Genomic DNA, 14,716 nt, shown 5'->3' with positions numbered 1-14,716 from the left:
GATATTCTATATATTCAAAGTTGTTTTTCAATGTTGTTCAAGATTTTTCGTCGATATTTTCATTTTTCTTTTATTTTCTTTGTTTTTTTTAAAAATACGTTTGAGAAATTTTTCTCGCCGTAATTATCACATCTTAAGAAAAAGAAAATTATGTTCTTATTTCACAAACAGCATTCACGAAAGACTCCACATGTTACATTATGTTAGCCCTTTATAATTTAAACATTAATTAATTAGCTACCATCAAAAATAATTGTAAAATTCGTTTTTATTAATCGAGCCATTCACTAAAACTTGCTATTAATGAAAACTTGTCAAGTTTTTTCCTCATCTATGTATATTCTAGTAGACAACTAATAAATGTTTTCAAAAAGCAATTACTTTGGAGTTTTCACAACAGCTAAAAACCTCAGTTTAAAAAAATTAAAATATTTTTAATGGTTAGTAAATAAAACATCTTATTTGAAATTGCTTATATTGGCATTGATGCAAACTTCAACAACTTTAGTCATTATTAGTTTTATTACACTTTTATAATTATTCGCCAGGTTTATTGATTGCGTTTTTAATGAACTTTTAAAAAATGTAAATTACTTCAAACATCATTAAAACAGTAAAAAAAACCTTACTTACTGTCATTAACACTTTAAAAAAATAACCTCTCTCAAAATTTTCCAGAAGTGAACTTTTTGTGCAGCAGTTTTAATAATACTGGAACTGAATCAATAGGTACATAAGCTAATTTTTTATGCTAGAAATAATTATTTTCATAATCGCGAGTAAATTTTTTCGCAACTAAATAAATTAATAAATCGTTACTCTCTCATAAAAGCTACGAGTTTTTAGTTGTTTGCTATTTTCCCCCCTCTATTCTCTCTTTTAAGAAAAAACACATTTTCGTCATTAAAAAGAACGCTCGGAATGGTTCCAGTGATAATTAACTATTTAAATAATGCTTCTTGAAACGTAATTAGGCTAACGTCTTTAATTAATACCATGAGACTGATTTAAGGGGAAGAAGTGTCAGTTTTTCGTGGATGGATGAAATAAATGGAAAAGAACAAAAATGTCTCCGCTGACACTGTTTTTCAAAACATGAGCATTTATCCGTCTCGTGAATTTTTATTCGTTGTTTAACTTGCATTTAATCAAATTGTAGTTCGTTATTAATGAGGTTTGAAGGTGTACAGATTTTAAAACATGTTTAAATCTTTTTTTAAAGAACATAATTTAGCCATTTTGGAGCGATTGATTGCCGACACTAACTGTTGAAAAGAATTCTTTTCAAATGAAATGTTCCTTTTAGTAAAATGAATTAGTGGTGGTGTTTTCGGAAGAGTGCTTTCAGTTTTGTTCCCATTTCTCATTAAATAAAATCTTTTAGTTAAAAAAAAAGATCCATTCATGCTGAAAAGTAATTAATATTGCTTTGAATAACGATAAGGAAGTTTTTTTATGATTGTACCTTACGAAAAATAGATTCCATCAATTTGAAGAGTTTGTTCTTGGGCACTTTATTTTAAGATGTTTACGATAAGATAAGTGTTTTAAGAAGTTTATGGTTTTTAAAAATGATTTCTGTGCTTTAAATTTCGTTTGTTTTACATAATAGGATAGTCTAGAAAAATTTCCATAAGTTTTAGATTACTAGAACGAAAAATCTCGAGCCATTTTTCTGTTGTATATCTAACTTAGCTCGTATGTAGCTTTTGGATAAGCGGTTTATACTCTGCGGATCCCGCAGAATAGATATCATTTTAGATTTTGCCGATTTGTATAATTTTTCGATGGAAAAAAAATTATATCTTTTAAAAATAATTTTACAAATTTGCGGAAAAAATAAATACATATAAAATAAAATAATGTAAAAATACCAAATATGAGAAATACTTTATTTGTCACTTACGATTAATCCTCATATAAATAATAGCCAATGATCTAGTAACCTGCGAGCTTCAACAATGAAACTCGCGCCACTTCATGATTATTTGATAATATGTTTTGGTAATATTTAACATGCAGGGAAAGGCTTCATTGTGACAAGGCTGAATTCGATCCGGTCACTTAACTGTTTTACTGAAAAGACTGTCATTTCAGGAGAATAAAGAAACGAAAAAATGGTCAACAATGAACGCAATCCACTGGAGTTTAGGGTTCATCCATTGGAGTAAGGTTTACAATTTCAACTATTAAAATATCACCAAACATGCAATGGCTTCGTTCAAATGTCAGAGTAGAAACATGGCCTGATTTTCACCCGTCATATCTCGACGGGCGATTTTCTAGTAAACTAATAGTATTGTGCGTAAAATGAAATTCAGGGTTCTGGGATTGGAACAGTTTGAGTTCAAATGCTAAAAGCAAAAATTTTGCCTTTAAATTTTTGTTTTCAAAAAGATCTGAAAGAGTGTTTACACAGCATGTATCATGTTATGAAGTATACCGAAAAAAGTACATTAAAATTACATTTTCATAAATTACTTAATTGCACTTCAAACAAATGACGTTATTTTTTCGATTACCAGCGCAGTTTATATGAGCTCTGATGTGAGGCATTTTTGACCTGGAATTCACTGTTCACCCCTTGATCTTTTGAAAAGGAATCTGGTCATACACACCATACCGTTTTCATCCTCACTTTTAACTTCTTCATTCTTCCTTTGCTGTAGAAAAAGAAACTTGCTTTCCCCCATATTGCATATTTTGCTCGATATTTCGACCTAACCCATATTGCTCGCTTCTCCAACCTGATTTTCATACTTAATCACATACATCAGTTATGCTGGAAATAGAAGAAAAAAAGTTTCCGTTTTTCAGTCGAGTCCCGACTTACGCGAGGGATGCGTTCCGAGACTCCTCGCGTAAGTCGGAATTTCGCGTTGTGGATATATGTATGCATTTTTTTTAGAAGTATACCACAAATTCCTTTAGACTCTTATGCACACTCTTCAAACTGCTTTAAAGCATTCCTCAACTATGCACGAAAGTTTCTTACATAAAGAACTGAATTTTTACTGTATTTAAAAATAAAAACTTTTATTCAACATGAATAAAACATGAAATAAATTTGTTTAATGTTCAAGCATATCGTGAATCTCAGGGTGGTTTTTTTTTTTTTTTTTTTTTTTTTTTTTTTTTTTTTTTTTTTAAATCATAAACTTTCTCTTTCTTCCCATTTTCACAAACTTTAGATAAAGGTACCACTAAGGTACCATTATATTTCATAAACTTTAATATTTAGAATGAAAAAATAAAGAAATGAGATGCTGAGTGGTTATGTGATGCACTATAACAACGTGATGCGTAGACTAGTTTGGGGTGGGAATTTTCGCTGTCATTGATGCTTAAAGGGATATGATAACATTCACGAAATCAGTATTTAATAGCCAATAACGAAGCCGATACTTCCTTCCAAAAAAGTTCGTGCTGTGGACGAAAAATTCGCATTGGCTCTAAAGTTCGTTACTCGTGAAAAATTCGCGTTATAGCCATTTCGCGTAAGTCGAATCGCGTTGTAGCGGGAGTCGACTATTTAACGTTAAAACTGAAGCAGTAACTAGAGTTATCACTTTCGCTGTGTATGAAAGAGAGAACGGTATTACTGCAGCGCTGTAAAATAATAATAATATAATTTGAAAAAATAAATAAATAAAACGGAAACGTGAAACAAAAACATTTATCTCAACAACGGCAGCTCAGACCCCTCTGTTTCTGGTTACAACGCCAAAGCATCAACTCTTTGACAACTAGTTCCAACATTGGCAAAAAATGTCGCATGCATGTGTAAAAATTAACTTAGGTCCCCTATAGAAGGAAGTACCATAATATTGTTCACCTAATAACGATTGAAAAAAAAAAAACGTCCGAGCGCTTTGAGATTTTCCGAATCTCGAATATCTGAATTTGAACTATTTAAAGCATATCGTTTGTTTCTTGTTGCTTGTATGTTTTTTGATGTTTTGCTTAAATGTTTTATTTTTAAGTAAAGATTTTGAATTTTCAGGTTTATAACTCTATGTCTTAATCTTTTTTTGCAAATATTATAAGTGCTGACTTTTCTGTTTCAGGGGTTTTGGCTTTGTCACATTTGCGGATCCCACTAGTGTAGATAAAGTTTTAGCTAGCGGCACACATGAACTAGATGGTAAAAAGGTAAGAAACACAATACGTTTTATATTTCTGTGGGAGCTTTTAAATAAATAGCGTTAAAATAATTACGAAGTACAAGAACTCGATTAAAATAGTCTTATTGCGGGAAATATTTTACCGCCAATACAATCCTCTCCAATATGATGTGCAGCCTGGCCGCATAAGAGGAATTTTCTTTTTCCTTCAAGATTGACTGTTTATTTGAATGATGATTACAAAATGGCGGATTATTTGTTTGAGGGGTAATAATTAAACTAATAAATACGTTTGTAGTAATTTTACACTAAGATTTTTTGCTCAATTTTAGTTATTTCATTTAGAAATATAATACCTTGCGAAGATTATTATGATAACCTCATATTCTTGGCTTTATTACACTTTATCTTTTTAACTATGCATTGGGTGCAACATTTATATACTGCTTTGCTTTTAAAATTTCGCAGGTTAATATATTTTTCACATTACACAAAAGTACACCTGCTATAAATTTTACTACAAGTTTTCAAAAGTAAAAAATTTTGAGATTATTTATTTCTAAGAGAACTGGCAGGAAGATATTCTTTAAACTATTGTCTGATTTGCAGACTTTCCCCATTATTTTTTTTAAAGGTTCAAACTTATAACCATTTAAAATGTTTAAACTGTCGCCCTTTTTTTCCCCCCTTTTTGTAAACGTAAAAATACAGAATGATGTAGGATGATCAAGAGTTTGCTGCAATATATTTATTTTAACAAACATTTACGTATATCTGCAACATTATTATTATTTTTTTAAGCGTGCTTGAATATCGAATGTAGTTTTTAGTGCAAAATAAGATTTCGGATTTTTTTTAATTTTTTTAATTTATTTTCTACAAAATTAGTTTAATGTGTAATTTTAGATGTTTTGTTCATATTAGATGCCTGAAAGGATTTACAAATTTTTTCAAGACCAATGAGAAAATATTAAAATAGTCTAAATTAAATAGTGTTTTTTAGGATTTTTTTTTTTACAAAATTAGTTTAATGTGTAATTTAAGACGCTTTGTTCATATTAGATGCCTGAAAGGAAATACAAATTTATCCAAGACCAATGAGAAAATGTTAAAATAGTTTAAATTAAATAGTGTTTTTTAGGGTTTTTTTTTATTTTTTACAAAATATGTTTAATGTGTAATTTAAGACGTTTTGTTCATATTAGACGCCTGAAAGGAAATACAAATTTTTTCAAGACGAGAAAATATTAAAATAGTCTAAATTAAGTAGTGTTTTTTAGGAATTTCCTTTTTATAAAATTTGTTTAATGTGTAATTTTAGACGTTTTGTTCATATTAGAGGCCTGAAAGGAAATACAAAATTTTCCAAGGCCAATGAAAAAATAATAAAATAGTCTAAATTAAAGTGTTTTTTAGGATTTTTTTTTTTTTACAAAATTAGTTTAATGTGAAATTTTAGAAGTTTTGTTCATATTTGACGCCTGAAAGGAAATACAAATATTTCCAAGACCAATGAAAAAATATTAAAATAGTCTAAATTAAAAAGTGTCGCCAAAAAAGATGGTGTGAATCATATCTCCTTGATGCCTCCCCCCACCCTTCCACCAAAGTTAGAAACCCGAAGCTTGTGCATATTTGTTAGCCTTCATGAGTGAAACAGCTCGTTTTCAATTCCTGTTCATACGGTTCTAGACATTTAATACCTTTAAGCAGCTCAATGCGGCGTAAGGTTTTCAAGAACAATTGGAAATAGACACTCCGTCTTATACTATAAAATAAGCTCTGGTTACGTGCCGCTTCAAATATCATTATCTTCCTTCGGAATAGCCTATTGAATGAAGACTTGTCGTCAAAGCTATTGCCTCTGAACTTGCAACAAACTGTAGCATGAAATATGGAAATGAAGGCTTCATACTCAAGGCATTATTAATTCAAGGAAGTGAAATTAATATTTAGACCTCCGACGCTGCGACACAATGTCTCGTCGGACATATTTTAGCTCATCGTCGAGTGTTGGCATATTAATTGTTGCTAAGACGAATGAGCCGTAAACTTAGTTTATAAGATTGTCTTGTGCCGTTATTTACTGAGAGGTACATGGCTGACAAACCTCACGCTAATATATAGTAGCTAATTGGGTTGATGGAAATATAGTTTTATACCAAAAATTCGTTTCGTGAAGGAGGAAGAGGATTTTTGGCACCGATCTTTTTGTTGAAGTAATTTTTACCATGGGTATGTTTTCCAAAAAAAGGGAGAAAATACGAGAGATAGTTTGTTCCTGAGAAATTAAAACTTTTTCCAATCGATTGCAGCCAGGTTCTGAAACAATGTTTATAGCCTACTTTCCCAGCAAAAGTCAGAGAAAGAAGAAAAAAGCATGAAAGAAGGCTTAATGCATCTTGAAAATATCACGAAAACAAAAAAAAAAGTCAAAAATAAATAAAATAATTAAATAAATATCGAAAAATTAAAAATTGGAAAGTAGGGTATTGAGATGGGGAAAAATGGCGGTCTGTCTGTCTGTCCCCCTACCCCTAATAACTTTTGAATGAATACTCCGATTCCAACAAAAAAATTTTTGTTCGAAAGATCTCGGCAAAGACACCTCATTCCTACATTTCACTTTTTTATTTCAACAACTTTTCGTTTAATTTTCAACAGTTCAAAAAAACGTAACATTAGCGCCTATGGGAAAATTCAAGGCAATTCTGAACTGTGAGGCGAATTTGCTTCAAACAAACTTTGTAGGAATAACTTTTGATGAAAAACATGTATATTAATTATCTTTTTGATTTGATCAATTTTCCGTTCACTTTTTTAACACTTCAAATCCCTTAGCATTAGCGCCTACGAGGAAATTGAAAAACAATAAAGATTCCGAATTTGAAGGTGGATTTACTTCAAACAAATTTTGTTGGAAATAGCTCTTGACGAAACTCTCGACTCCGAGTCCGAGTGTTTTGGGGCACCTGACTCCGACTCCTGTGCCCGAAAATTAGTCGGGACTCCGACTCCCCGACTTCGACTTTGACTACGTAGCTTTAGCAAAAAAAATTATACACGGAGGAAAAATGACTGACTTCAACTCTTAGATATTCGACTCCGACTCTTTTATCTCAGAATAAGTCGGACTCCGACTCTTCAGATATTGGTACCGTTGCGGACTTTAAGGAAAATGACTGATTCCAACTGTGAGTCTTTGAATGAAATTCCTTCGGCTCCGAAATCTGACTCTTTTTCCCAAAATGAGATTGACTCCGACTCCGCAACCATGGTTTTTGCTGAGAAAACCTTATTGTTTATATTTTTTTTCACTTTAAAGTTTTATGTGAGTCATTCCATTTCAAATCAGGCAGGCAGGTATGAAAAGTGTCATATGACCACCACCGATTTTTTTTTGAAAAAAATACAGTAGTTACAACTAAGGTACATATGAACTATCCCAAAAGGATTTTGCAAGAAAAAAAATTTTTCTTCAGTTACAGCCTGTTAAAGTTCTGCACAAAATCCGCCATTTTGGAAAAAAACCGGCAAAACACTCCATTTGAAGTGGACACTATTTCAAAAGTATTTAACCTATTCGAATAATTCTTTTTTCTAAAAATAAATAAGGACCCATATATCCTCTAGACATCGTTTTTGAAAGTTTAGTTAGGTTTTTTGATTAAAAAAAAATTCATTTTTGCCGCCAAAAAACTGCATTTTTACCAATTTTATGATTTTTTTTCTCCATGAAAAAAAAAGTTTTTTTTATTAAACGGAGATGGCAGTCTAAAGCCCTTATATGATAGTTTCATAACATATTTTATTAGAATCCTTGAGTGCATACAGCCTCGTAAATAAAATTTGAAATTTTCAAAATTTTCAAAAATTAGCGATTTTTGAAGTGATTTTACTCAAAAAACCCATTTTTTTTTAAATCTAAAAATTGGCTCATTTGTACCCCATATAATGCTTAACTAGTGGATAGACACCGCATCCGGTATTTTTTCCCATAAAATGTTTTATGATTTTTTGAAAATGACCTTATCGCCCATGGCATGCATGTAAAATAAAAATGTCTAATAATTTCAGTCACTGAAAATCTGATTATATTAATGCCTAATAGCTACAAAAACGGTGCACTTTATCAGGAACAACTAAAATCTTACTGAATTTTAATAATATATCAGTAACAAACTGCTTTTGATGATCCAGTCAATTCGTCTTTTTGTAAGACTCTGTGTGTAGTTTATAGGTAAAAGAGCCTTTGGTGATTATATTAATGACTAGCTATGATAATGATGTACTTTATCAGTAACAGTTAAAATCTTTCCTTTTTTTTAAATAAATATTAGTTTATTTTGTCTCCAAAGCTATGCATTCACCGTTACTTTCATATGAGCAACAAATCATATTTTTTCTCTTTCAGTAGTCATTCTCTTCAACTCAATTACACGACAGGGGAAATCATCAAAGGGAAGAACAATACAATGCATTTAAAACGATTAATTTTAAATTCGTGCTTTGGTTGTCATTGGCGAATGTTGTCACATAATTTTTGGATCCTACCTCGTATGATTACTTTTATACGTAAGAATATTTATACTAAATTCAAACCGTAAAACTCACTTGTAGTTTAAGAATTTAAAAAGCCCACCTGTTTTATGAGAGAAGTAATCAATTGAACATGGTTGTAAGTTGAGGTAACCAAACAGATATCACTAAAAGTGACTATTATAGCCAGGGATCCAATTTCTAACAAAAGAAGTGCAGGATCCCTATAGCCTTCAGAGCTTGTTTTAATGCTTAAGTGGCCTGAATTCGGTCAAAAATACAAAAATTCGAGTAAAACAAATAAGGAAGTATGGGAGCTCAGCTCCCATAACAATTAGGCGCTGATCAACAGAAAAATATATTTATATAACGAAATACAAAAAGGCGAATTGACTGGGTCATCAGATATTTTGAAAAAAAAAAACTGCTGGGTTTTATTCAGAATGGCATAGGAATGATGTGAAAAAAAATTGGACTTCATATTCGAATTCAGTTTTGCGTTATTTTGGTTTTACTACAAAATTTCAAGGTGTACGAACGCTTTTGGGAGCCACTGAATTAGTCATTAATATAATCACCAAAGGCTCTTCTATCTAAAGGCTACACACAGAGTCTTACAAAAAGACGAATTGACTGGGTCATATCAAAAGCGGTTTGATATTGCTATATTATTAAAAGTCAGTAAAATTTTATTTGTTGCTGATAAAGTGCACCATCATTGTAGCTATTAGGCATTAATCCATTAATATGATCAGATTTTCAGTGACTGAAATTATTAGAAATTTTTATTGTACATGCATGCCATGGGCGATAAGGTCACTTTCAAAAAATCATAAAACATTTTATGGGGAAAAATACTAGATGCGGTGTCTATCCACTTGTTAAGCATTATATGGGGTTCAAATGAGCCAATTTTTGGATTTTTAAAAAATGGGTTTTTTGAGTAAAATCACTTCAAAAATCGCTAATTTTTGAAAATTTTCAAAATTTTAAATTTTATTTCCGAGGCTGTATGCATCCAAGGATTCTAAAAAAATATATTATGAAACTATCATATAAGGGCTTTAGACTGCCATCTCCGTTTAGTAAAAAAAACTTTTTTTTCGTGGAGAAAAAAAATCATGCAATCGGTAAAAATGCATTTTTTTCGCGGCAAAAATGAATTTTTTTCTTTATCAAAAAATCTAACTAAACTTTCAAAAATGATGTCTAGAGGATATATGGGTCCTTATTTATTTTTAGAAAAAAGAATTATTCGAATAGGTTAAATACTTTTGGAATAGTGTCCATTTCAAATGGAGTGTTTTGCCGGTTTTTTCCAAAATAGCGGATTTTGTGCAGAATTTTAATTGGCTGTAACTGAAGAAAAAAAAATTTTCTTGCAAAATCCTTTTGGGATATTTCATATGTCCCTTAGTTGTAACTACTGTAATTTTTTCAAAAAAATCGGTGATGGTCATATGACAGACCCTGCCTGATCTGAAATGGAACGGCTCTATTTCGTTTTGGAGTCCTTTAGTTTTTACTAAAGATATGCGCAGACGATTTTTTTTTCGACAATGAAAATTATTTCTTTAAGCTGACATTTTATTGTTTTTATTTATTTTTTAAATTACATTAATTCATTTTTAAAATTATTTTTTGGCAGCAGGGAAAAACAAACGTTTTTTTTAATATATATATGATGTATTATTTTAAGAGCTTATTAATTTTAATTCTTTTTCTTTTCTTTTTGAAATTGACGAAAGGTTAAATTTTTTTGGAATAAAATGTATTTACTGCTTTGTTTAAAAGGTGCTGCTTACTTTATTTGTTCTTTTATTTATTTTTTACGCATCTAATCCGGTAGATGAGCGAGACGTATTTTTTTCTGAAAATTGGCTTAAAATATTTTTAAAAATATGATATAAATAATTTACCATTTTAGCTAACTTTAAACGTGTTGATCAAATAGTAGAAGTCGATATTGGTATACGGGAAAGTAGGCTCGTTTAGTTCTGTACGGAACTTCTTGTTTCATGATTATTGTTTTGTATAGTCCGACCACGAGCAAATGACTCTTGTTAATCATTTGAGAAAAAAGAAGTTCATTCCTCAAAAAATATGTAGAGAAGGAAGAAAGGACGTGTGCCATATTTTGGAGTTAAGCAACATTACGGTGAGATGAAAATTAAAAAAAAAGTCTACTCCTAGTATATTTTTGTTACGTAATTATTTAGACCTGAAAGGTTTAAGTTGCAGCAATAACTGCATTGAGTTGGCGGAACTTGCTATTATGTAACTGCGGTTTTTCTCTTCTATGTACCTAATTTCACTAATTTAAGACCCCCCCCCCCCCACACTCACAATCCTAAATGTTCGAATATGTCCCGGTAGAATTAATTGCAGCATCCGTCATGACGTCACTCGGTGAGAAATGGCTGGAAAGGGTGGAACGGAAAAGTAATTTGCAATGGATATACACTTTCACTCATTTGATGAGTTTCACGTAAAAAGACACATCCCAGAAGGAAAAAAAAAAGTGTTTAAAAAGTTTCTGGGAAGAAGAGTAGTTCCAGGGTGCAGTTAGGTTTTGCGAAAAAGAAAGTTCGGCGTCACCTTTTCGATACTACCGCACCCTCGTGTGGATCGATCGCGCGATCATCGATTAGCCATTTTGGGCGAACTATTTTTGAAATCTCGGGCACTCAAAGTTAACTGCTCCGTCCTTCAGATGCGATTGGCCTTTTTTTCCGCTTCTTTCGTTCCCTGGCCTGAAACCGATGCTTTGATTTTCGCTCTATTCCCCCCTTTCGCTCTCTTTATAACGTTGGTTCCGATTTTTCTCTTTTAAAAACTTTTTGTAAGGGTTCTTTTGCAGGAAATGGAAAGTGTTTTTCTTTTAAATTTAATGTTTAAACAGTTTATTCAAAAGCAAATAGTTTTTAAGACTGAAATTAAGAGTGCAGGGTTTGTGTCCTCAGGGGTGCCCACAGGGGGGTGAGATTATGACTCAAGTTGGCGCCATCAAAAAAAATTTTTTGGGGAGGGGATTAGGATTTTAAAATTTATTTATTGATTTATTTTTAATTTAAATTATTTATTTTATTTTATTCCGTTAATATTTTATTTCATTTATTTATTTAGTTTGTGTGTGTATGTCATTCGCGTAGCACATAACTTTTCTAATAAAAGTATACTAATAATAAATAATATAAATAAATAAATAAATAAATAAACAAATAAGTATCCAAAAAGTAAATAAATTTTTTAAAAAAGAATTTAAAAAAAATGAAGAATATTTTTAAAAAAAAAGTAAAGAAGAAAAAAGAGCAAAGAAATAAAAAAAAATTAAAAACGGAAAGAGTGTTGAGAAAAATTTTGGCGGGGAATTTGCGCTATTGAACTTGGGGGAGGGAAGGATGGTCACCCCTGTGTCCTATGTTTAAACCATGGGAAGAAAGGGTAAGAGAGATAGCTGTTTCATCTGCTTTAAGCAAATACACTTTTTCTCATGTGACGCATTTTTTTTAAAATTAAAATCTGTTTTTTATTTATTTTGTTTAATTTTTTTTTCTTCTCCCAAACGCTGTAGGCACTTAAAATTTCTTGTACGATCGTGAATGTCTCGCGGAATTTCCTTTTCAACTTCATAAAGATGAACTTAGATTTACCAGTTCTTTAAAAATGCATTATCAAATGTATTGCTTTACATAAATTTTAAAATGTTTTAATTTAGAAAATAAAAAAAGTTTATCCCCATAATTTGAAACAAAATGTTAATGAAAGAAAAGAAATAAATGCGTTCCTTTTCAACTATTTTGTGTTTAGGAAATGAGTTTGAAACGAATGTAATTTGAAGTTCTGAGTAGTTAATTTATAATAATAATCAATATCGTAAATTCATAAAATAAATTTTTTTGATTTCTCAACGTTTTTAAAAATGGAAAATGAGATTATCATTCATCGACAATTCATTTCAGTCAATAATTCTTGAGTCAGAAGTTGGGAAAGTTTTTAACCACTTTAATAAAATATTCATAATTTATCTGTTGCAGTTTTAAAGAGAAATGATTAAAAAAAAGTAAAATACTTTTGAAATAAAAAACGAATATAGGGGAATGTGGGCAAAGTGAAATCGTAGAAGTATCTTATCTTGTTCAAAAAGAATGAAGAGGAAATTTGATTTGAAAATTAACAGTACATAAAGAAACGACAGTGTATTTATAGTAAAATCGCCACTGAAACATTAGTTTTTAATTTTTGGCAGTAAATTTGCTGTTAAAAAAGGGAAACATTTCACTTTTTATTATGAGTCAAAGTGAAAAACAAAATATTTTTTCATTGAAATATTTTCTATTTGACTGTTAAAAATATTTTTGATCAAATGAATAAGAAAAAAAAAAGAGAATGAATAAAGGAATAAAAAATGCAACAATAAATGAATGAATAAAGTCATACCTTATTTAATACATGAGAAGAAATAATCAGTGAATAATTGAATTAGTAAATAGAGTAGTGTACATGAAGCAATAAATTAATTCGTAAGTGATTCAATAAATGGTTAAAAAATTAAACGAAATAAACTATTTCACTCTCATGCACTTGACTATATGTACAAAACATTAAAAAAAATAAATAAAAGCTTAATATTAAATGAATGAATATTGCATCGAATATTAGAAGGTATCAATTGGTATTTAAAACGCTAACAGCAAGAACTTCATCATTTTATAAAAGCAAAAATATTTTTTGACTTACAACGGAATACACAGTTGGCTCTCTGTTTAACGACGCTCCATTTAACGACTTTATCTATTTAACGACGGCTTTTCGCGGTCCCAGATGGTTCACTGTAGTGTTAAAAGCATCTGTTTAAGGACGCTTTCTACTTAAGGACGATTTTTTGTGGTCCCTTGAAAGTCGTTAAACAGAGAGCCAACTGTAATATAATATGAGTATCAATTTTTAAAAAATGCTGTCGTTATCATAGGAACTTCGGAGATAACTTTTTACTGACAGGAATAGACTACATCAGTTACTACGCAGTTAAAATGTTGCCAGATATGTGAACAGAGTAAATATTATGCCATTTCACTTTGCCCCACTATTTCAGTTTGCTCCACATTTCTCTACATTTTTAAAATTTAAATTCTAAACTAGAAATCCTCAAAGTATATTTAATGGTCTTCTTATAAATTATTCATTTAAAAATTTAATCTTGCAGTATTTTGACACTGAAAAACTTCAGCAAGTTGTTGTCTACATATAAATGATGTCACCCTTTTCCACATATATTTGACCCCCTTCCTCCCATTGTCGCACTTAATCTAGCATCCTCCCTTACTTCTGTCACATGTTGCGCTGTATTTCATTAACATACTACTTGCGGTTCTGTATCCATATTTTATATATATAAAAAAAAAATGTCATTATTTTTTATTTCCTTTTACAAAAAAGGAAGTATTGTATTCGCGAAAAAATTTCACTCAAAAATCGGCCTTAATTTCCATTTTGCTCACCCCCAAATGAATGTTGAGTTTTTTTTTCAACCCGACCACACGTGGATATATGCCTAGGAACGTACAGACACCCGAAATATCCATTTTGACGATCCCCGAGTTAATTACAACTTTTCTCGTGACGTCTGTATGTACGTATGTATGTGCGTATGTGTGTATGTATGTCGCATAACTCTAGAACGGTATGTCCTAAAAAGTTGAAATTTGGTACGTGGGCGCCTAGTGGGGTCTAGTTGTGCACCGCCCCCTTTTGGTTGCATTCGAATGTTTCTAAAGGGGTCTTTTGCACCTTTTTGGGGGGAAATTATTGTTAATTTCGATGCAAACTCAAGTGGTGTTATAATTTCGCAGACAGTTGGCGATATATCGCCAGTCTATTGGTCGCCAAGTTTTATCGCCAACTTGGCGACAAATTTGGCGATTAAAAAAAATCTGGTTTCAATTTGGCCATTGTTAGTGACATTTAGAGAGTTAACTATTGAATCACATTAAAATTGCACTAATGGGGAAATAACATTAAATTGGTGTAAAAGGAAGTCATGTGATGCACAC

At 30.9% G+C, this 14,716-nt stretch overlaps 1 protein-coding gene across 1 annotated transcript in view; it reads left to right on the top strand.

The window, feature by feature from the left end:
• Positions 1-14,716, top strand: part of LOC129221376 (RNA-binding protein Musashi homolog Rbp6-like) — a 640,262-nt gene that overhangs the window by 132,483 nt on the left and 493,063 nt on the right. The window contains exon 4 of the mRNA XM_054855847.1: positions 4,068-4,152. Coding sequence (XP_054711822.1) covers positions 4,068-4,152 — 85 coding nt within the window. The remainder of the gene's footprint in view (positions 1-4,067; positions 4,153-14,716) is intronic.

Source organism: Uloborus diversus, chromosome 4, assembly GCF_026930045.1.
Source record: "Uloborus diversus isolate 005 chromosome 4, Udiv.v.3.1, whole genome shotgun sequence".
Classification (NCBI taxonomy): Eukaryota; Metazoa; Arthropoda; class Arachnida; order Araneae; family Uloboridae; genus Uloborus; species Uloborus diversus.
Note: the sequence above shows the minus strand (reverse complement) of the source record. Positions and strands in the feature narration are given on the sequence as shown.